Source organism: Salmo salar, chromosome 02, assembly GCF_965601325.2.
Source record: "Salmo salar chromosome 02, fSalSal1, whole genome shotgun sequence".
Classification (NCBI taxonomy): domain Eukaryota; kingdom Metazoa; phylum Chordata; class Actinopteri; order Salmoniformes; family Salmonidae; genus Salmo; species Salmo salar.
In genome coordinates this window covers 34,265,746-34,286,533 of record NC_138292.1, presented here as the reverse complement: position 1 = coordinate 34,286,533, position 20,788 = coordinate 34,265,746, and the positions used below count along the sequence as shown (strand labels likewise).

The 20,788-nt window shown below is 44.5% G+C and overlaps 2 protein-coding genes across 4 annotated transcripts in view; one reads left to right on the top strand and one right to left on the bottom strand.

The window, feature by feature from the left end:
* Nucleotides 1–1,116: 1,116 nt before the first annotated feature.
* LOC100195405 (cyclin E2) lies at nucleotides 1,117–6,641 on the top strand. Of its 3 annotated transcripts, none has more exons than XM_014161779.3 (12): nucleotides 1,117–1,201; nucleotides 2,092–2,139; nucleotides 2,282–2,360; nucleotides 2,475–2,525; nucleotides 3,050–3,195; nucleotides 3,529–3,664; nucleotides 3,921–4,067; nucleotides 4,214–4,309; nucleotides 4,383–4,517; nucleotides 4,608–4,719; nucleotides 4,821–4,978; nucleotides 5,244–6,641. In XM_014161779.3, exons 2-12 carry the CDS (start codon nucleotides 2,120–2,122, stop codon nucleotides 5,349–5,351), a joined length of 1,188 nt encoding a protein of 395 aa, XP_014017254.1. In that variant the 5' UTR covers nucleotides 1,117–1,201; nucleotides 2,092–2,119; the 3' UTR covers nucleotides 5,352–6,641.
* Nucleotides 6,642–8,605: 1,964 nt separating this feature from the next.
* Nucleotides 8,606–20,788, bottom strand: part of LOC106580611 (neural-cadherin) — a 118,166-nt gene continuing 105,983 nt past the window's right edge. The window contains exons 22-34 of the mRNA XM_045702620.2: nucleotides 20,293–20,528; nucleotides 19,306–19,583; nucleotides 18,994–19,208; nucleotides 18,126–18,253; nucleotides 17,843–17,970; nucleotides 16,944–17,055; nucleotides 15,547–15,727; nucleotides 15,277–15,443; nucleotides 14,913–15,177; nucleotides 14,248–14,428; nucleotides 13,852–14,105; nucleotides 11,339–11,496; nucleotides 8,606–11,074 (exon numbers count right to left, since the gene is read on the bottom strand). Of these exons, the coding sequence (XP_045558576.2) occupies nucleotides 10,481–11,074; nucleotides 11,339–11,496; nucleotides 13,852–14,105; nucleotides 14,248–14,428; nucleotides 14,913–15,177; nucleotides 15,277–15,443; nucleotides 15,547–15,727; nucleotides 16,944–17,055; nucleotides 17,843–17,970; nucleotides 18,126–18,253; nucleotides 18,994–19,208; nucleotides 19,306–19,583; nucleotides 20,293–20,528 (2,897 nt within the window). The 3' untranslated portion in view covers nucleotides 8,606–10,480. The remainder of the gene's footprint in view (nucleotides 11,075–11,338; nucleotides 11,497–13,851; nucleotides 14,106–14,247; nucleotides 14,429–14,912; nucleotides 15,178–15,276; nucleotides 15,444–15,546; nucleotides 15,728–16,943; nucleotides 17,056–17,842; nucleotides 17,971–18,125; nucleotides 18,254–18,993; nucleotides 19,209–19,305; nucleotides 19,584–20,292; nucleotides 20,529–20,788) is intronic.

The window sequence follows — 20,788 nt, the reverse complement described above, 5'->3', positions numbered from 1 at the left end:
GAACGAGTTATCACAGATGTTTGACCAATCACAACAGAGCAAAGTAGTTGCCAGGAAGATCTTCAATAACTATTACAAACAAACAATTGATTCAACACTTCAGAAAATAAACAGTGACCCAGAAAACAATAACTCTGCTAAAATAATCCTATACTCTTGTTTTAAAGGCTATACAATTGAATAATGACATGTTTATTGTGTGTTGAAATCTGAGGGGTATGCTACAAAGTGGAATCCATCAGTTGGCCAGCTAAGCAACCAGAAATAACTTGATTTTCTGATTCATTAAAAAAGCTAAACTTTATGCTTTTGGTTGTTGAGTCAATTAGACCATGCCCATTTCAAGCTTATATTTAAAAATATATATATTTCAGAATATTTAGCCATGTAACTCCTTGATCCTTCTTTACTATATACGGTATATGCAAACATGGTTTAGTAAGAAACTGTGGTATAGGTATACATGATACTACCCTCTGGGGGTAGATGTAACTATTTGGACGGGTCCAGTATAACAAATAACGCATTAGCTAGAAGAGGAGTGAAAAAAGCTTCAACCTAGCTCAATCTATGTACAATAACAATAAGCATATAATATCTGCGTTGAAACGTGGGAGAATCTTCCTGTTTCAATATGACAGTGCTCCACGCTGTCTTCATCTCGGCTTGTTTACATTTTGAAGGAAGACCACGTTGTTTCTCCTGACCTTCCTCTGATTGGCTAAGAGAGTTTAAAACCTCTCCCATAGGTGGACCTGTAATACGGAAGTGTTTTTCTTGCAGAGAAAAAATAAGAAAATAGAGCTTAAACTTTTTTTTTTATATATACTTGACCACATGTAAAGGCTAACTCAAAGCCTACTGCGTCGTTTAAGGTTAACCGGAAAATAAGGAATGCGCCATTTTCCCCCTAAAATATAAATGAAACCCCTCTTGTGCAAAGTAGATCCGCCATCCATACAAAGTCGATGAGCGAACGTCCCTAATAAAGATCACAAACACGTGATCAAATGTATTAACTCTCGGGAAATAAAACAGAATGTTCGCTTTCTTATTTGCAATAAATGGAATTCAGATTTGAACATTTTGCGCGTTTAAATGAACCGGGAACACACATGCGCACTTGCCATGGAATGGTCAGATATATAAAGATTGGCGCCGGCGCGCCAGCTGATCATTATTCGTTCATTCATTTCTGAGGGTAAGGAGCTGGAGAGGAACTGTTTGCTTATTTAGCTAGCTAAATTTCCCAGGAGTTTATTCTGAAAATTAGTGATAAAGCTACTATGTCGATGAGGAACATTCAGTTTATTGGGATATTTTTTTGTTGTTAAAAAATCTGGAAAAGAAACCAAATTGCAAGAGGGACTGGTAACGTTAGCAAACTGTCTGGTTAACATTAGTTAGTTGATTTGATAAGACAATACATTTGTTTCTTCACATTGGTTGACGCTATGTTATTTGTTATCATCTTTGCTTGATATTTAACCTTAACATGCAAGCCTCCACTGCTTTTCAGGGACGTGGCATAAAGATAGGTAGCCAGTAACTTTGCTAGCCAGGAAACTACATCATGCAAATTCTACCTAGCAATGTTAAATTATTGCTGTTGCAATACATTCTTTAAGTATTAGATCCTTTATCTATTTATATCAACTTGTTTTTAATGTTGATGTATTGGAGTTAAAGTTGGCTCACTTGTGAGCTACTGTAGCTAGCCATAGTGACTGTCCAAATCCTCCCGCTTCGAGAAATTGGCGCGTAGTTGGGTTTCACAAACCATCAAAAATAATTATCATATGGTTACTTTCCTTAACAATATCAATGTAAGTTATTACCAGGGCTTCTGACATAACATTGGGACTACGGATACAGTAGATTTTATGCAATTTGTGGCAGATTTCTTTGTGGAAATGAGGACGGTACTCGCAAACTCAACCCTCTATACCCATTTGGGATACCATTTTTACCGCCCGGAAAAAAACAACCTTTTATTATCCCATCATGTTTTGAACTTGTGAAGATGCTTATTTGTACAAACTCTAAGCTATCTTTGCCATTTTAACAATATTTTCTCCGTCTCCTTTTTAGTGGAACTCTAAAGCCTTCAATTGACAGAATGGCTAACGTTAGACGCAGGTATGGGAAGCCACACTGTAATAAAGCCTCGATGTCAACAAGCATGAATGCAAGCTAACTATAAAATTGATTATTTGAACATGTTTGAAAACAATTGGTATGGTGACTGCTTACTGTCGCTAAAAGTTGTCTGTCCTTTCAGTGGTCGCATCACATTACAGGCAAGAGATGAGAACGCACCGGAACACAATGTCAAGATCACACGAAAAAGAAAATCTGAGGTTTGTTCAATTAGCTAGCTGTGTTATTTTTAACCATTAGTGTAGCGGAATTGTTTTATTGGTCTGTCGCCAAATAAGAACTACAGCTCATTGTATTGTCCGTTTACTTTTCAGCCATCGAAAAAGATGCCACCCGCAGTGACGAAACAAAGCTATGAAATACAGGTTGGTTGCTTGTTTATTCAACCAATTAACGTTACCAAGTTGTGCCAGTGATTGATGACTGTAAAACATGTGGGAGAATATAGGGGTGAACTATGGTAAAAATCGCATGGATGTAGAAGTAATTATTGATGAGACTTAACGCTACATACACACACCCAACTAGTTATCTGTGTCACTGTTAGACAGCGCGCAATAACCCCGCGTTTTGTCTGTCCCTCCCTTTCTCCTCCCCCGCCTGATCTAAATCTCATCGCATTTGTTTTGTATACACTATGGAATGCGCATCAATACCCGTTTCTGTCGCCATTAAAATAATCATTCTCGTTTCGGTGTTTAAGTTCATGTGTACTATAGCTTTGAACAGTTTGGTACTTTTCACTGTGCGTGTAGCATGCTGTGACCTATTTGTTAATGTTGGCTATATGGAATTTTCACTCGGTAAATGCATGCTTATTTATCTGCATTCGCTGATTATGTGACTATATACCGATGAAAAGATTCAATTTGGTGCCTTTTCTCTCTAGAAACGGTGGTCAGAAGAAGGGGCAAGTCCATGTGTCCTTGTAGAAACGCCACACAAGGAGCTGGTGATGACCAGAGACCTGTCTGGCTTCAAGCAGTTCCGATTCAAGAACATCTTCATCAAGACCTCACCGCTGCCCTGCCTCAGGTACTGTGTGTTGAAGGGGCTTAGCCCAAATTCCTTTTACACATTGGTGGCGATTGCTCCCATGTCTTTGTTCCTAAACTGTACCCCCCCCAACGCTACTTAGGAAAACTCAGAAAATGTCATTTTTTATGGCACAACTGTCAATGCAACTCTTACATACAAGGTCAGGGTGGAAGTAGACCTGCAACTGGAGAAACTTTAGAAGTAGGCTACTTTTCGCGGTTTCTCGTTTGTCACTATTGATGACAAACATTCAGTATCTGGTGTTGGGCATCAGTCAATGCGAGTGCACATTGGATGTCCTGTTAAGACCGGTGTGTTTCCCCTTGGCAGCTGGGCCAGCTCAGATGACGTGTGGATTAAGATGCTGAACAAGGAGCTGAAGTATGTCCATGACAAGGGCTTCCTACAGCAGCACCCCAAACTAAAGTCCAAGATGAGGGCCATTCTCCTGGACTGGCTTCTAGAGGTACATGTGTCTCTGAAATTACTTGCTGTACTCTATTCAATCTTGGGCCTATTACTTGTACCCATCTATATGCCCTTTACACCCGCTCTTGGATTTGTCATAACTGGATACGCATGAGCCAAAGGTCTGATACTCCACCTCCATTGTTATTACCTCAGGGGGTCTACATCTCCAATACTTTGACTTGTTTACTATAGTGCCCCAGGATTTGTACAGATGTGACTGTCTAACCCATCCCGGTTTTGTCCTGTTGTAGGTGAGTGAGGTGTACACTCTGCATCGAGAGACTGCTTATCTGGCTCAGGACTTCTTTGACCGCTTCATGCTGACTCAGGACGATATGGAGAAGGACCGACTGCAGCTCATAGGAATCACAGCCCTCTTCATCGCATCTAAGATAGAGGTAGGTGTAACGTCCTCCGTTTTCACGCTCTTCTGGATGGTGACCACTGCTTTAGTTTATACTGTCATAACAAATTAATAAGATGGCGTTCGCTCTTTTCTCTCTCTCTCCCTGAAGTCTAATTGTTCCCTCCTTATGCCCGTCAGGAAATCTACCCTCCAAAGCTCCATGAGTTTGCCTATGTTACTGATGGAGCCTGTGAGGAAGAAGCGATCCTGGAGATGGAACTTGTCATGTTGAAGGTAAGAAACCTCCTGTGCCCAACACTGTACTAATTCAGTTGTCACACATGACTTAATAACTCTCCTCTGTCAGGCGTTGAACTGGAACCTGTGTCCAGAGACGGTGATCACGTGGCTGAAGCTCTATGCTCAGGTGGAGTCCCTAAAGGATGGTGTCAACTTCCTGGTACCTCAGTTCTCTCAGGACACCTACATCCAGATCACACAGGTGAGTCTTCTCCTGACACTTGACTGTCATGGAAGATTTTTAGCTTCCCTACAACTGTTTTTAACGGTTGTCCTGGTCTCCATGTTATAGCTTTTAGACCTGGCCATGCTGGACATCAACTCTCTGGACTACCAGTATGGGATACTGGCTGCTGCTGCCTTCTGCCATTTTTTCTCATTTGACGTTGTCCTCAAAGTATCAGGTAAGCATTGATTTGACGTCGTGTACATGGGTTGTCCCCACTCTAGAATGCCACAGCCCTCCTGTGTTATTACATAGTTACTAATGTCTGTTTCTGTGCAGGTCTGACGTGGGATAATATTGCTCCCTGTGTCCGGTGGATGACCCCCTTCATGCGCACGGTCAGCGCCTGTCCCAGAGCAGAGCTCAAGGACTTTAAGAAAGTGACGTCTGATGACAGACACAACATCCAGACCCACGTAGACTACCTGTCCATGCTGGTGAGTGCTCACACATTTCAGGGGCTGGAATGGGTACAATATTCAAAGAAAACAACCAGAATGGCTGCTCAATGTTGGCTGTTGAGAGTATCTCTACAAGTGTTTGGGAGTAGCAAGTCGCTTTCACCCAGAAATGTATTGCAGCCATCTTGGTGATGCATGGGCAGCCATTTTGTGCTACAAAGTCATATTTTTTTAAAGTAAAAGAATAGAACTGCGCATACAAATGTTCATTGTTCTTAATGACTCATCTTGTCTGTTGCAGAGCGACGCTCACCAGAGGCAACCGGACAGCCAAGACAGACTATCGCCTGCTGCCATAGGAGGGATATTAACTCCACCAAAAAGCACAGAGAAACCAGCCAATCACTGAGCCCCAGGGTCTTCTCGTGTTGATCTTCTGACCAACCAGATGAAGGGAGAATTCCCTAGACGTCACGCCTGACCAGCCAGAGGCCGGGAAACTTAACTTCGGAACCTCATCCTCGCGTCACCAATCAAATTTGCTATTGGTCATAACTCACCTTTGTGTAGCATGTTAAGATGAGTTATTTTACTTTATATACCAAGCTGGATATCAGAGTATATGCAGTACAACCATGGGAATCAGCTCATGGTTACTATATTGACTTATTTTGTCAAATGATTGCAACAGACCCTGTTCTCGCAGTCTTAATCCCCAGAATTTGAATTTCACATGGAGATCATTTGAGGTGACTCAAGTCATCTTCCTCCATAGGAAAGCATGTCTGCTGCTCCCCCTCTGTTACTTGAAGCTGAGTATTTCAGGACATGAGATGTTTTGATAGCTAATTATTTGAGGTGAATTGGTACATAATACTCAGTTGAGTTGCTCAACTCAGTCACAACATTGTTTTATGTATCTGGTGCTGTATAGTCTAAATCTGGATACTCCTGTAAATGCTCAGCCATACAATAACACTGAAAGCAGTACTGATGTTTACTATGGTGACGTTTGAAAATTTGAGCTATTTGAAAGGGTAGTGCCGGGTTAACTGTTTGCGATACGAACATCTTAAACACTGTTTTTGACGTTCCGTGTTCTCACCACACTGAACGACTGACTCATGGTGCATTCTCATGCCACAACACATTCCTGGAAAACTTGACTTCAGTAGTTTGATGTAGACCTTTTGGACTGACTTACAACTGTACATAATTTTAACCTTGTATTTATTTGTTCATTTAAGCCTTACAATGTTTTTATTTCCCTATACATTCATAGGGCTATGAATTCAGGTCTTTAACAATGCCAAAGGCAAACTATTTTAAGTCACGGGATGCATGTTATTTATGATTTTGGTATCTGTTATTGGGGGGGAACCCGGTATAATGCAGTTACATATGGAATGTTGTGTAGTTTTGCGCTAGCCTGTCCGTGGTGCCGTAGTTGAACTAGTATGGTGATGTAAAGATTTGAGAACCCAGAGGCTCCAGTTCAGGGCTCTAACCCAGTCAGTCCAGCAAACCCGTGACTGTCAACTGAAACCTTCAGTGTTGTGCAGATGTCTGCCGAGGCAGCAGTATACAAAGAACCATGTTTAAACTGTAAATAAATTAAATAATGTGTATATGTTTTGTACATAAACTGAAAGTTCTGTTTTCTAATGGAAATGTATTGAATAAATGAAATGGACATTTATGAATTTTTGCCTGCTTTTATGGTTGACATTGCAATGGCAGGATTTGCCTAGTACTTTTTCAACTATGGTTTGTTAAATTCTTGTGACTTGGTGAGGGAGTGCCATCTAGAACTGGGCTAACTTGACTGAATCAAGCCATAAGATCCATACACAATACTACCTATTACATGGAAATAAGATGCATGACTTCTCCAGTATATCTGAAATGCTGAGGGGCGAAATGGGACTAACGTCACCTTGCCTTGAACAAGAGTGAGGTGTGAGCATCCCCCCCCCCCTTCACTTCCTCTGACATAAAAAGCAATTTTTCACAGAATGGTGGGGTGTTCCAAAGATGAGGCCTGCACTTTTAACATGTGCTTCGCATTACTACTGTATCCTTATCAGGCCTCGAGTATTGTCTTGGGCCTGGCATTTCATGTTTACACATGCCATGGGAGTGTGTCTTCTGAGGGGGAGGGGAAAGCTTTACTACTCTCGATTGACAGGCGGTGTATTAAAAAAAGCCTTTACCGTGACAGATGGAGGGTGAAGTCTCAATGAAGTGCTCAACTTTCTAACAGCAGTCATTCAGGTGTTAAGTTGAAACCAGAGGGACAACACTCATCTTACGAACAAAAGGTTAGAGAAAGTGGGTCAAAGCAGCAGTAATAGACTGTCAGCAATATGTGATTGTGTTAAAGGTCCAAAGCAGCCATTATCTCAATATCAAATCATTTCTGGGTAACAACTTATTGTGATTGTTTTCAATTAAAATGGTCAAAAAGAAACTTAAATAGCTTCTTAGCAAACAGCAATTTCTCAAGCAACAATTTTGCTCGGACTGTGGGAGTGGTCTGAGTGGGAAGGGGAAAACTAGCTGTTATTGGCAGAGAGGTTTTGAACTCTTTCTTTTGGGTCTATTAACTAATCCACCGCCTCGTGATGTCACCAGGCAGGCCAAAACTCCATCCCACCAAAACAGGCTGAAATTTCAGGCAGACATTTCAAACAGCTCTTACACTAAAAGGGCATCATCATTTTCACAATTTCACAGTATTATTCTAACCTCATAGTGTGGAAATATACTGTACTGTATATTAAACACAGGAAAATTACATTTTTGACTGAACTGGGCCTTTAAGAAAATTGCCCCAGTCCTATCTCTAGTCCCCCTAATGTCCCCCACCCTGAAAGGACTGAACAGTGACAGTGGCCCCTGGTCAGTCAGCTCCGCTTGGGGGTCTGTGTGTGAGGATGCATGTCTCTACCGTGAGGCCAGTGTGTTTGTGTGTGTGTGTGTGTGTTTGAGGGGGTAGTCTAGGAGGCAGACAGTGGGACAGCAAGGCAGCCATGGGCCGCTCTCTCTCCCCCCTCCCCCTTCCCAAGTCTTGTTTGTGAGAGGTTATTGTGTTGGCCTGGGAACGCATAGCCCCCACCTCTATATGCCAGCGTTATCATAACCCCCCACCCATCCCTCTTAAACCAACCCTGACAAAGAGACTCTCACCCCCCACCCCCAACCCAACTGCATAACGAGTCCTTCACTTTTATGACAAGTTTCTTTCATTTTCCAACTTAACGTACACGTGCTACCATCTCCATGTACAAATAGCCCATATTATCTATGACACATCTACAGTAGAAATATTTTAAAAATTCTTGAGAGAAACTATAACAAATTGAACATAATATCATTTGACCAAATACATTATTTTTCATGTATTTCATGTAAAGATCTGAAACTGCCTCACTGTGCCTTTAGGAGCTGCACATTTCACCACAAGAGGGCAGTATGTCCCTATATTAAGAATAATCTTGGCCATATTTGTCATCCCTTTAACCACTGTTGTTGTACCTTCACTCATACAGCGCTATGTCCTAATAAAGCCTGGGTCATGGTTCAGTAACGGTGTCTATATAATAGAGATGGAGTTACAGCCATCCATACATTGGACAAAGAAAGTAACAAAACCAAATGCAATGCCTTGAAGAAAAGCTATTTTTAATAAAAGTAATATACAAAAAGAATATCTGACGTTAGCTTGCTATAAAACGTAGATATGTACATTATTTATACATAATAACATGGGGACAAGGACCTTGAGTCCTGAATACAGTAAGTAGGGATGTTGGGCTGCGAGGAGTGAAGCCTTACTGGGTTTGTGAGTTCCGGAGTCCATGTGTGTCCTGATCAAAATCACTGAACGGCTGCAACCACATGTATCCATTGTATCTATAGTTTTAGGTTAATATATGCAAACATAGCAACTGCAGTTAAGTTATATGGGGGAAAAAATGTAAGGGTGCAGTCGATAATTGGACCAAACACCAGCGTACAAAAGGCACCACCAGTAATTTGAAATGTGGAGACAATGTGGAGACAGTAGCCAGAAGGGATTTTATCAGTGTGTTTGTTAGTGAGGTGTTCCTGGTTCTCACTTTGTCCCCACTGTGCGTCACAGTAACTTTACAGCCATGGAAAAAACGAGATATTTGTTTATACAGCTATACATAGGAATTATCAAGAACAAAATTGTAAAGTGAAGACATTTTGGAGAGCTAGTTTTGGGGAGTTTCTGTCCAGCTACGGCAACAAACATAGATCCATTTCAATCAGATCATTTGTAAAATAATTGTCGGCAATGGAGTTTCTATGATTGTACTGTTCGACTTTTCTTTGACTACTCACAACTATTCCTCCCCAACCAACCCCTCCCTGTATTTCCTGGCTCCTTTAGCACAATACATTCATCAGACGTTGTCAGGACACTGTGGGGTCATCTTGCCCTCTTGTTTCCGAGACGATAGGCCAGGAAGTTTCAGAAATGATTGGCATCACACAACACCATCTCTGAACCAACATAGAGCTAGAAACAGAAGAAAGGAGCACCTCCTTGTAAGACACATCAACACAGTGCACCACAAGGGCTGGGTTCATTATATCTATATTGGAGTATAAAAATATTTCCTATCTGAAACCCATCACTATATTCTATAATACACATAATTGACGCCAAGTGAAGCTTTCTCACCAGGCATATCAACAATGCTTTTACCGTTCTAAGCATTTTAAGGTTTGTACTTATTTTTGGGTAAATGGATTCTGCAATCAAGACTGAGAATCATCCACTAGTGCAATTAGACCGTGATTGAAAGGGAAAGTATTTGACAATAGTCTAGAGGCTCTAGAATCTCTTGCATATGAGAACTGATAACTTACACATATCAAGGAATAAACAACACGATTGACTGCTTTCTTCGTCTAATCAATTTTCCTTAGTTATATAAGATTCCTCCTAGAGATCATATCTACCTCCTGCTCAACTGAAGAAGGTGAACTCGCCCTGTGTAGGGCAAAAATGCTGTCCATATATATTCTCACAGGATAGAATGTCGTAAAGGAACAAATCAGAGCTTCTACATTTGCCCGTTTCCTTGGCATGACTGTCTTAATCCAATAGGATGTCTGAAACAAAAACGTTATAATACAAAATAAATGGGTTCCGGTAACATATACATTTGACATATTAAGTTCAAAGTCTTTATAATGTAGAAGAACAACATTGTCCCTGTTGGTTCAACATCATTTCAGAGCTAAAATAAATACAGTTTCAACACTTCACCGTGAGAAATAAAATGGAATAAATAAATTCATCTCACTAAGACTTGTAATCCCTCTTCCACCACATAAAGCTTCAGCAAACCTGTCAACATGAAGAAAAAATAACAGGAGCCAATTTTCTGTGTGCTTTGTTTCCCTTACAACCAACCAGCATTGACACACCATACACAATCACTAGCAGGTACTAAGTCAGTCAATGTTGCAGTGTATGATGGGTTGTGGTTTATGAGTACCCTAAAAAGGGTGTGGCAGGTTGTCCTGACTGTGGCTCCTCTGACTCTGGCTGTAACTCAAAACGTCCCTGTATGTCAGCGCCAGCGCCGGTCGCTCGTACATTTCGCTTAGAGCCTCAAACTTGTCCCCCCAGTGGGATAGCCGGTCGAAGCTGAAGGCTGCTCCCTCCTCTTCCTCTGCTGTATCGTGGGAGATAGCAGAACCCAGCGAGCTGAGGCTACCGACCGGGGACCCGGCGCCCTCGATGCTCCAGACGTGATAGCTGTCCGGCGGGAACTCCTGACTGTCGTTGTCGGCCTCCCAGATGATGCGCGCCACGTAGCTCTTGAAGTCCATGGGGCAGTGGCCCACGGAGCTAGCATGAGCATCATTACTATCATTCGTATAGTTAGCATTGCTAGCGTGGTGATGATGGCGGTGGTGGTGGTGGGGGATGTGGAGGTAGGGGGTCCCTGAGCTGCAGGCTGAGCCAGCAGGGTGCACCTCCTCCTGGGAGCCCTGGGAGGACTTGATCAGGGGAGCGGTGGTGCAGGATGAGGACTGGGACAGGCTGGAACACAGGGGCCTCTTCAGCTCTGTGATGTCATAGGCATTCTGGAGGGATGAAATGGCATCAAATTAAAAACATAAGTATGAAAAATAAGTAAATGGTACCATCTAGTGGTCAATTTAGAAATTGATCTCAATGAACAGCGACGTAGGTCATTTCACTGTGCTGCAATGTCTGACCTGTGTGTGTGTGTGTGTGTGTGTGTGTGTGTGTGTGTGTGTGTGTGTGTGTGTGTGTGTGTGTGTGTGTGTGTGTGTGTGTGTGTGTGTGTGTGTGTGTGTGTGTGTGTGTGGTGTGTGTGTGTGTACCTGGTCCTGCTCTCCTCCTCCCTCCTCGTTGTAGTTGAGGATGTTCTCTCTGATGTCCTCCCAGCTCTGGTGTTCTGCAGGGATGTGGTACACGCCCCTCTTCTGGAACTTACTACGACTGCCCTTCTGGTTCCACACTGTCACAGCTACCAGCACAGCTACAGGACACAGAGAAAGGCAACAGTTCAGTCATTATAGTGGATGGAAGAGAATGAGAGATAACACTACTGTACTCTACATGCATCTGAGTGTGGAAGGGAAAGAGATTAAGCAAAACCTGTCCTTTTCACGTTCACCTCTTGTCTTCTGTTGGCCATCCGCTGTCCCTCAGGCAATCCTACACTCTCTTTTCCCCTTTCCCTTCATGCCATCTCTCTCAATTTCCCCTCCTCACTCTCCCTGCAAGTCTAACCATAATATATCACTTTTTTAGACATTCACCACTGCAGCTACTACACCCTTTTCCTCATCTTGCTTGACATTTCTAGTTTTAGCACTCAGATGTTTATGTTAGTCTTCTCATCCCCCTCTCCTTTCCCTGGCATGGGGCTATGATCTCTCTACGTCGTGTATCAGGGCCGTCAGCGTTGGCAGTGGGGCCCTCGGAGGCACTGCCAGTCTGACATCACACAGCCGTACCCGTCAGAGGCTCATACAAACCTCGCTACCTGTCACATGTCACTGAACGGCCCTCTAGTCTCTAGTCTATTTCCCCTGCCCTCATTTCTACATACATCTACAGTTGAAGTCGGAAGTTTACATACACCTTAACCAAATACATTTAAACTCCGTTTTTCACAATTCCTGACATTTAATCCTAGTAAAACCCCCTGTCTTAGGTCAGTTAGGATCACAACTTTATTTTAAGAATGTGAAATGTCAGAATAATATTAGAGAGAATGATTTATTTCAGCTTTTATTTCTTTCATCACATTCCCAGTGGGTCAGAAGTTTACATACACTCAATTAGTATTTGGTAGCATTGCCTTTAAATTGTTTAACTTGGGTCAAACGTTTTGGGTAGCCTTCCACAAGCTTCCCACAATAAGTTGGGAGAATTTTGGCCCATTCCTCCTGACAGAGCTGGTGTAATTGAGTCTGGTTTGTAGGCCTCCTTGCTCGCACACACTTTTTCAGTTCTGCCCACAGATGTTCTATAGGATTGAGGTCAGGGCTTTGTGATGGCCACTTCAATACCTTGACTTTGTTTCCTTAAGCCATTTTGCCACAACTTTGGAAGTATGCTTGGGGTCATTGTTCATTTGGAAGACCCATTTGCGACCAAGCTTTAACTTCCTGACTGATGTCTTGAGATGTTGCTTCAATATATCTACATACTTTTCCATCCTCATGATGCCATCTATTTTGTGAAGTGCACCAGTCCCTCCTGCAGCAAAGCACCCTCTTGATGCTGCCACCCCCGTGCTTCAAGGTTGGGATGGTGTTCTTCGGCTTGCAAGCCTCACCCTTTTTCCTCCAAACATAACGATGGTCATTATGGCCAAACAGTTCTATTTTTGTTTCATCAGACCAGAGGACATTTCTCCAAAAAGTACGATCTTTGTCCCCATGTGCAGTTGCAAACCGTAGTCTGGCTTTTTTTATGGAGGTTTTGGAGCAGTGGCTTCTTCCTTGCTGAGCGGCCTTTCAGGTTATGTCGATGTAGGACTCGTTTTACTGTGGATATAGATACTTTTGTACCTGTTTCCTCCAGCATCTTCACAAGGTCCTTTGCTGTTGTTCTGGGATTGATTTGCACTTTTCGCACCAAAATACATTAATCTCTAGGAGACAGAACGTGTCTCCTTCCTGAGCGGTATGACGGCTGCGTGGTCCCATGGTGTTTATACTTGCGTACTATTGTTTGTACAGATGAACGTGGTACCTTCAGGCATTTGGAAATTGCTCCCAAGGATGAACCAGACTTGAGGTTGGGCTACAATTTTTTATGAGGTCTTGGCTGATTTCTTTTGATTTTCCCATGATGTCAAGCAAAGAGGCACTGAGTTTGGAGGTAGGCCTTGAAATACATCCACAGGTACACCTCCAATTGATTCAAATGATGTCAATTAGCCTATCAAAAGCTGCTAAAGCCATGACATAATTTTCTGGAATTTTCCAAGCTGTTTAAAGGCACAGTCAACTTAGTGTATGTAAACTTCTGACCCACTGGAATTGTGATACAGTGAATAATAAGTGAAATAATCTGTCTGTAAACAATTGTTGGAAAAATGACTAGATGTCCTAACCGACTTGCCAAAACTATAGCTTGTTAACAAGAAATTTGTGGAGTGTTTGAAAAACGAGTTTTAATGACTCCAACATAAGTGTATGTAAACTTCCGACTTCAACTGTAATTACACATCTATCTATATAGTGTTTATCAATGCTGCTAATGGACAGCATTATAATGGCTACTCTATTTTAAGCACGCTCAACGTTCCGTTAAAACAACTCACTATATGAAGGGTGAAAGGTCATGTGAAGAGAGGGTTGTAGTCGTCCATATTTACCGAAGAAGACGAGCAGACACATGCTGATGACCAGGATGGAGCCCGGGCTGAGGGCGGCCATACGGTGGGCTTTCATCTGGCCCACCTCACAACGCTGACCTCTGAACCCCTCGGGGCAACGGCACTGCCAGCTATCGGGGGTCAGGGCGTGGCAGGTGCCCCTGTTACGGCAGGCCGAGGGTCCACAGGGGGAGGGCACACAGCGGTGGTGGCCTGATGTCTCGTCTGTCACCGTCACCTGCCCACCTGGACACCTGGGAGAGGACGGAGAACAGGTTTGTTCTTAACTATGTCTGTGTGTCCTTAGCATGTGTAAGATTGTGTGTGTGTGTGTGAGAGAGTGCTTGTCTGTGTTTAATTGTGTGTGTGTGTGTGTGTGTAGCCAGCCTCACACACCTGCACTGGTGTTTCCTCCACAGGTCCACACAGTAAAGGGGGTTGCGGCAGGGCTTGGCACTGCAGGCGTCTGAGTGACAGCCTGAGGTCACCCCCCTCCGCTCCAACACTGTACTGAACTCTGTACTCTGACCATCCAGAGGGAGGGATTGGCCGTTCAGCCTCACATCCCGCAAGCAGCCTGCGAGAGAGAGAGAGAGAGAGGGAGAGAGACTTAATGACTGACAAATACTAATAGGACGAAAGATAATCAGAGATAATTAAAGATAATCAGAGATAACTGTTTTCTGTAATTGCTATTTCTAAGAAATGTATTTACCTTGGTAAAGTAAAATAGAGGGAAAAAAGGGAAAGATTGAGTAAATAAGATTGAACAAAATGACGACAGAATGATCAGTCACTCCTTGACATGGACCTGTGGCTTTTTGACCCAACCAAAGATACCCACACTGAGAGCTAGAGGGCAGACTCACCCAGGGAGAGACAAGGAGAGAGGAGCTCATTACAGGGAGGAGTAGAGACAGGATGAGGTGAAATGATGAGAAGAGAGGATGAAATGAGAGAGGAAAACAGGAGAATAGATTGAGACAAAGAGGAGACAGAGGAGAAAGAAGAGAGAATCAGTAGAGAAAACATGGAAAGGACAGAAGAGGAGACAGTCTTACCCTGGAAGTCAGCAGATTGTCCTGGGGTTGGTCCATTTCCCAGCAGCACACTGGAAGGGTGCACTACAATCTCCCGCCTGTTCCCCAGCCAGGCCCTGACCTCCCGCGAGCCACCACCCTGCTCCAGGCGCAGCGTGAAGAGGTTGTCATGACGATGCAAGCTGGCGAGGACCCACTGGCCCCCGTCGACTCGCTGGCTGGCCAGGCGGAGGGAGTGGGCACCGTCGCCCAGGTTGGCACGCACCGACAGGTGGCCGTCTACGATCTGAGAGAGCGGCGAGAGGACATCAGCAAATGTAGCCACTTTTCATTTCCCAATTGACTAAATTGGATCCTGTGAGTGATGTTACAGCAGGGCACTGACCTCCACGATGATGTACTCGTTGGCATCGCGGGACGTCATGGAGAGCAGGGTGCCAGAGGAGGAGCGCGTGCGGAGCATGAGCTGGATGTGTGTACGACGGGGGCTACCTCCCCCCCTCAGCTGGTAGCGTAGCATACTGTCCCTGACGAAGGACCACTCTGGTAGAGCTACAGGGGAGAGAGGCGATATGGTTAATACTCCCTCTCACACACATTCACACACCAAAATATTGCTGTGAAGAAGAACCAGTCCACCAGAAAAGTCAACTACCTTTGTCACACTTGTGCCCGCTGTACCCGGGGTGACAGTCACAGCTGAAGGAGGCCCACTCGCCCAGGCAGGTTCCATGGACGCCACAGGAGGGTCCACTTGCTGTCACACACACCCCGTCTGTCAGGCCACAGCCTGGGGAACTATCCAAGTTCTCCCCCGGAATTCCCAGGTCATACACCTCCAGAGAGAGATGTACATTATAGGTTAAATATCAGCATAGAGAAACATAAAGAGAGCCCTCAGAGTCAGTTATCAACATTTCTGTTTCAAAGGGGCTTTATGTCAACAGTCTGAGCCCAAATGGATGCCATTGCTGCCCTGTGATCCTCTCCTTTCACACCTCATGTCAAATAGGGCTTTAAATGTTTAACTTCCGGAGCCAAAATGGGTATTACTGTTGCTGTATACAGTCAACTGTCTGATCCAAAATGGTCATCACTCATGCTGTCCTGCTGTGCTCCTCTCCCCTAATTATACATATACAGTCAAACAGGACTGTATATGGTCAACTGTCAACCGTCTGAGCCAAAATGGCCACCACTCCATTCTCGTGTTCCCTCCCATTCATATTTCCCAGCAGTGACGCAAAACCACATAAGCTAATCTGCTTTCAGGAATAGTTTATGGAGGAGATGTTCTTTTAATTTATTTCTTATTTGGACATTGAAATCGTTTTTTCGGCCTCAGTTCATAAGCTGTGCTCAAACGACCGTCTGTCCAACTCTCTCCCCCGGCACTCTCAGCCAGTGCCAACAGAAGACACACACAAAGAGATTGACACGCACACACGCACGCACGCACGCACGCACGCACGCACGCAAGCACACACACACACACACACACACACACACACACACACACACACACACACACACACACACACACACACACACACACACACACACACACAAGAGATTGACACGCACGCACACACGCACGCACGCACACACACACACACACACACGTTGCAGAGAGAAGTCGTAAAAGAGACAGAGAAGCTAACACTCTCCCATCTGGAAGACACATACACTGCCTCTCAAAACACTGTAGGAAAAACCCACTCACATAAACAAATGAATATTGACAACCCTATAGAGTAAACAGACTAAAAGAAAGCATCTCTTCTTCCCAGGTATATTAATACAGCTGCCAGTCTCCGTGTCCTCTCAGCTCTGTTCATAAACCTGTCACTATCAGTCTGATCGGATAGACAGCTCTGTCACTCTGATGGGGAGCATGAAAACACTGTGACAGTGAGGAAAAGAGGATAGAACTACTAGAGAAGTGGGAAATAAAAGGTGGTGGAGGTAGAGGAGGAGGTGTGACTTTAACGCAGAGGGAGAGAAAGAACGAAAGAAAGAGAAAGCAAGGGAGGGGGGGAAGAGAGAGGTTACCTTGCTATCGACCACCAGGTTCCTGAGGCAGCCAGTGAAAGCTTTGTAGCGTCTGTGAGTGGAGGCTTCCTTCACCCCGCCCAGCTGGAGAGGCTGGTTCACATTCAGGAACCTGGGAGATGGGGAGGAGAGGGTGATAAAGGTTGGTTTCCATCCAACATTCTTACGCAGCATAGTACATGTTGGATCAAAAATGTCATGACAGGCCTGATGGAAATAGAAAATTTTTCGGCAAACTTACCAAATGTCGACAAAAATAATATATGCTTTTTGTGTCGGTAAAATTAATTATACGGGAAATGTCGATAAAAACGCTTTAATGCACAAATATTGATATAATAACCATTATATAGAAGTAAAGTTGGAGTCACGCGATGACATGTAGTGTGGTCCTCCCACTACGACTCGTCGAGAAAGCATGCAATTTATTAGGCTACAGATGAAATAAGTTATAATGAACTTCACAGGGTGGTGAAAGTGCATGATCGATGCTTGGCTGCCATTTGACAAATAAAAATGTTCTCGCTCTTTGTTCTTGCTCTGTAGTCAACAGCGTGCAGATAGTGCTATTGGCTAGAGAGCACGTGCCAATATCAGAGTGGGCACACTCGCTATTTAACAAAACATTTGTTTTCAGAGAAAACCATCAGTAGAGTTTAAAATACGATTGAAACCCATTTCACTTTTTGTATTCATTACGTGGGAATTTGACTGCAAAATGTATTTTATGTGCACTACGTCATCCGTTTTTATTTAGATGATTTTAGAATATTCACATGAAAATCTGTCGCCAATTGGATGGAAACCCAGCTAGTGTTAGCTTGTGCATAATATGGGTGGTCAGTAGTGGTCTTCAGTGGTCTATAATAGTCTAGTGGTCTACAGTTGTCTCCTCTTACCTCAGGTTGCCAGGGGTCTCTCCAGAAGCCTTGCAGCCAGACTGATCTGTCTCCAGCACCTCCACCACTAGACCCTCCACCTCATTCACCACTGCCCCCGAACACTGGTCTAGGATCAGTTGAACTGCCTGGATTAAACACATCATATAGCACCACCGTCACATTCACAGTCAGGTCCTAGCTCAGCTCATAATGTAAGCATCGCAATGAGGATTCCCCCTTCGGCTATTCCCCAATCCCCAACCATTCCCTCCTCCCAACCATTCTGGGAATATGTCTGGACCTTTCCGTCACTGATGATGTCCAGGCGGTGCCATCGGCGGTCCGTGATGGTGGATCTCGTTGGGAGCTGCAGCGTCAGTGTTCCTGATCCATGGCTGATGCTGAGGGTCGGAACGCCATTCCTCAATTCTGGAAGAGAGACAGGAAACAGGGATGAGGAGAGATAATCACTTTGAGGCTTGAGATCACAAAACAGTGGAAACACATTCTGACTCTCCATCAATCAATCTAGCCATTTTCACAAACACATTCTTGGAAACAAGCCAATCTAGCCATCAAGCGCTTGAAACTGTCTGACTCACCAATATACAGAGTTACATTGATAAGTCGCCTTAATGTTGCATTAACAGTATGCGTGTGAAAGTGTGTATGACTACATGGTGTGTGACCTGACCAACCTCTGTGTTCTACACTGCTACTCAGTTGAGCAGAACCAGTGAAAAATGCTTCGCTGCAATCAATTCAGCAGCCATGTTCGATTTGCTATCCCCGGAGCAGGCTCGATAATTACATAAATTAATGCGACGGGGCTACCAAACAGATTATGTAAGGCCTTTCTAAAGGCCAAACTGGACAAATCTTTTAGGGACATATAGGACCACTGGGATGTGACATTAGGATTAGGGGGGACATGACTTGACATAAAAGCCACATGGCTTATAGGGACCTGAATATAACGCAGGCTTATGAGGATATGACTATGTCACCTCCACTAGGGGTTTGATCAAGAGTGCTGGTTGCCAGTCGATCCCCATATTGGTTACCTATCCATTTCCAGACACATTGAAAGTAGGAAGTAGGAGTAAGTGAGATGGACTAGGGTGTGGTTGTTTCTGATCAGGGCCTACATGTAGGCTGTCTGTTCTTACCCAGAGCGATGTAGTCCTCCTGCTCTCCGGCCTGGGCGGGGCCTAGAGGGCCGTTGTAGAGCAGCAGCCCATTGGCTGACTCGGTTATGAACTCTAATGAGATGTGGCTCTGAAAGCAAGGCCTGATGGGAGGGAACCAGGCGTAACCCTGGCCGCGGAAGGTGTGCTTGGTCTGCTGGCACTCAGGCCCGTCAAACATGGGAGGACACTTGCACCTGAACGGCAGGGGAGAAACATTGCGAACGTTTTATTTCTAACAGCTAATGCTAACTAGCGAGAGCTATTGGCTCCAACTGTCTTTGGCCGTTATACCTGTATCCCAGCTCGCTGTCCTGACAGGTGCCTCCGTTGAGGCAGGGGTTGTGGGGGTAGGAGGAGCAGGCCTGGTGCAGGCTCTCTCTGGCCCTGCAGCCGCAGCGTGCCTCAGAGGAGGCGGAGACAGACACCAGGGAGGTGTTCCCGGAGCTGAGAGCAGTGGGGGTGAGGCTGAAGGTGACGTCACTGCTGCAGCCGCCTGACTGACTGCAGTCTGTGTAGGGACACTCGTCTATACCCACCTGGGAGAGAGACACACCCAGTGCTGCTTCAAACTGAGAGAGGAGGGGGGAGAAAAAGAGAGAGTGAGTCTACTGCCTGTCAGCGAAATCAAATTGGTTTGAATCAGCCTTCATATCATCCTCATATCAGTCTTTCATAGTCTTAATTTACAGCCAGGTGATGTCTCTGGATGAATTCATTCTGACTCAATCTGACTCCAATGGCTTAAAAGCAGCTCACCAGCTCCCTCCGAGCTTAACAGGCAGCAGTAAAACTGTCAGTGACACACACTCAGTGTATAAACAACTGCTTCTGGGCAGCGCAACACTCACAAAAAAAAAAACAGTTTAGGATTTATGGACGAGTGAAGACTTTATAAAGACTCAGACGTTCTCTCCTGTCATCCCTCTTTTTCTCTCCATCCATCTCTCTCCCTTTCTGTTCCCCCGGCACAAGCTTTGGTCACCAGCTGCTATCTCATGCCTTAAATGGATATGAAAAATTTACACACACCGCCGCTGTGCGTGTGTGATTAAGTGTGTGTGAGAGTTTAAATGTGTGTGAGTTATAAAATATGCATGTTGTTGAACAGGGTGTCAGTGTGTTTGTGTGTTTAAGTGTGTGTGAGATTTTAAATATGGATTTCTTTTTAGTAGTGCATCACTGTGTGTGAGATAGTGTGAATGTTTGTAACGTTGTCTAGTGTGAAGCTTTATGCGTATTCAGACTCTTATACGAGAGACTTGTGTATCCCATCTTTACCTTAGCTTTATGCGCCATCACATTGCCGTGGAGTTTCTCGGCCTTGAAGTACGGCGAGCCGTGGGCGGCGAACCACACGTTGATCTCGCGCTCACCCTGGCGGTTGCCGTTGGCGACAGAGAAGACGTGGACGTTGTCCCGGTCGGTCTGGAGAAGCTCGGAGAGGAGACGACCCAGGCGGGAGAAAGAACTCTCCTGACCCGGTGCACTGCTGAAGAACTGTTCCACTGTGATGTCTGCCCAACAGGATGGTGGGATTGAATGGTCAGGACACTCAGTTCATCATTTTGTAGTTCAACACACTACAAAGTGGAATGCTCCTTGCAAAGCACTCCCCTGCCCAATGTTCTACAGGTAATGATAGAACAGATCAGTCGGATGTATGTAAATGCTCAGCTGGTGTCTGGGGGTGATATGAACCTCGACCGTAGGGACCTATTAGATACAAGAAAGCCTGCCACACAGCACTCTGGCATGCATGTCATCACACGTGACA

Excerpts from the sequence above, each read along its gene's own strand:
- LOC100195405 (XM_014161779.3), top strand. The coding sequence starts at position 2,120 with ATGGCTAACGTTAGACGCAG. Across the intron at positions 3,665-3,920 it reads TCCTGGACTGGCTTCTAGAG|GTGAGTGAGGTGTACACTCT; the intron begins GTACATGTGTCT and ends GTCCTGTTGTAG. Across the intron at positions 4,310-4,382 it reads TGGAACTTGTCATGTTGAAG|GCGTTGAACTGGAACCTGTG; the intron begins GTAAGAAACCTC and ends CTCCTCTGTCAG.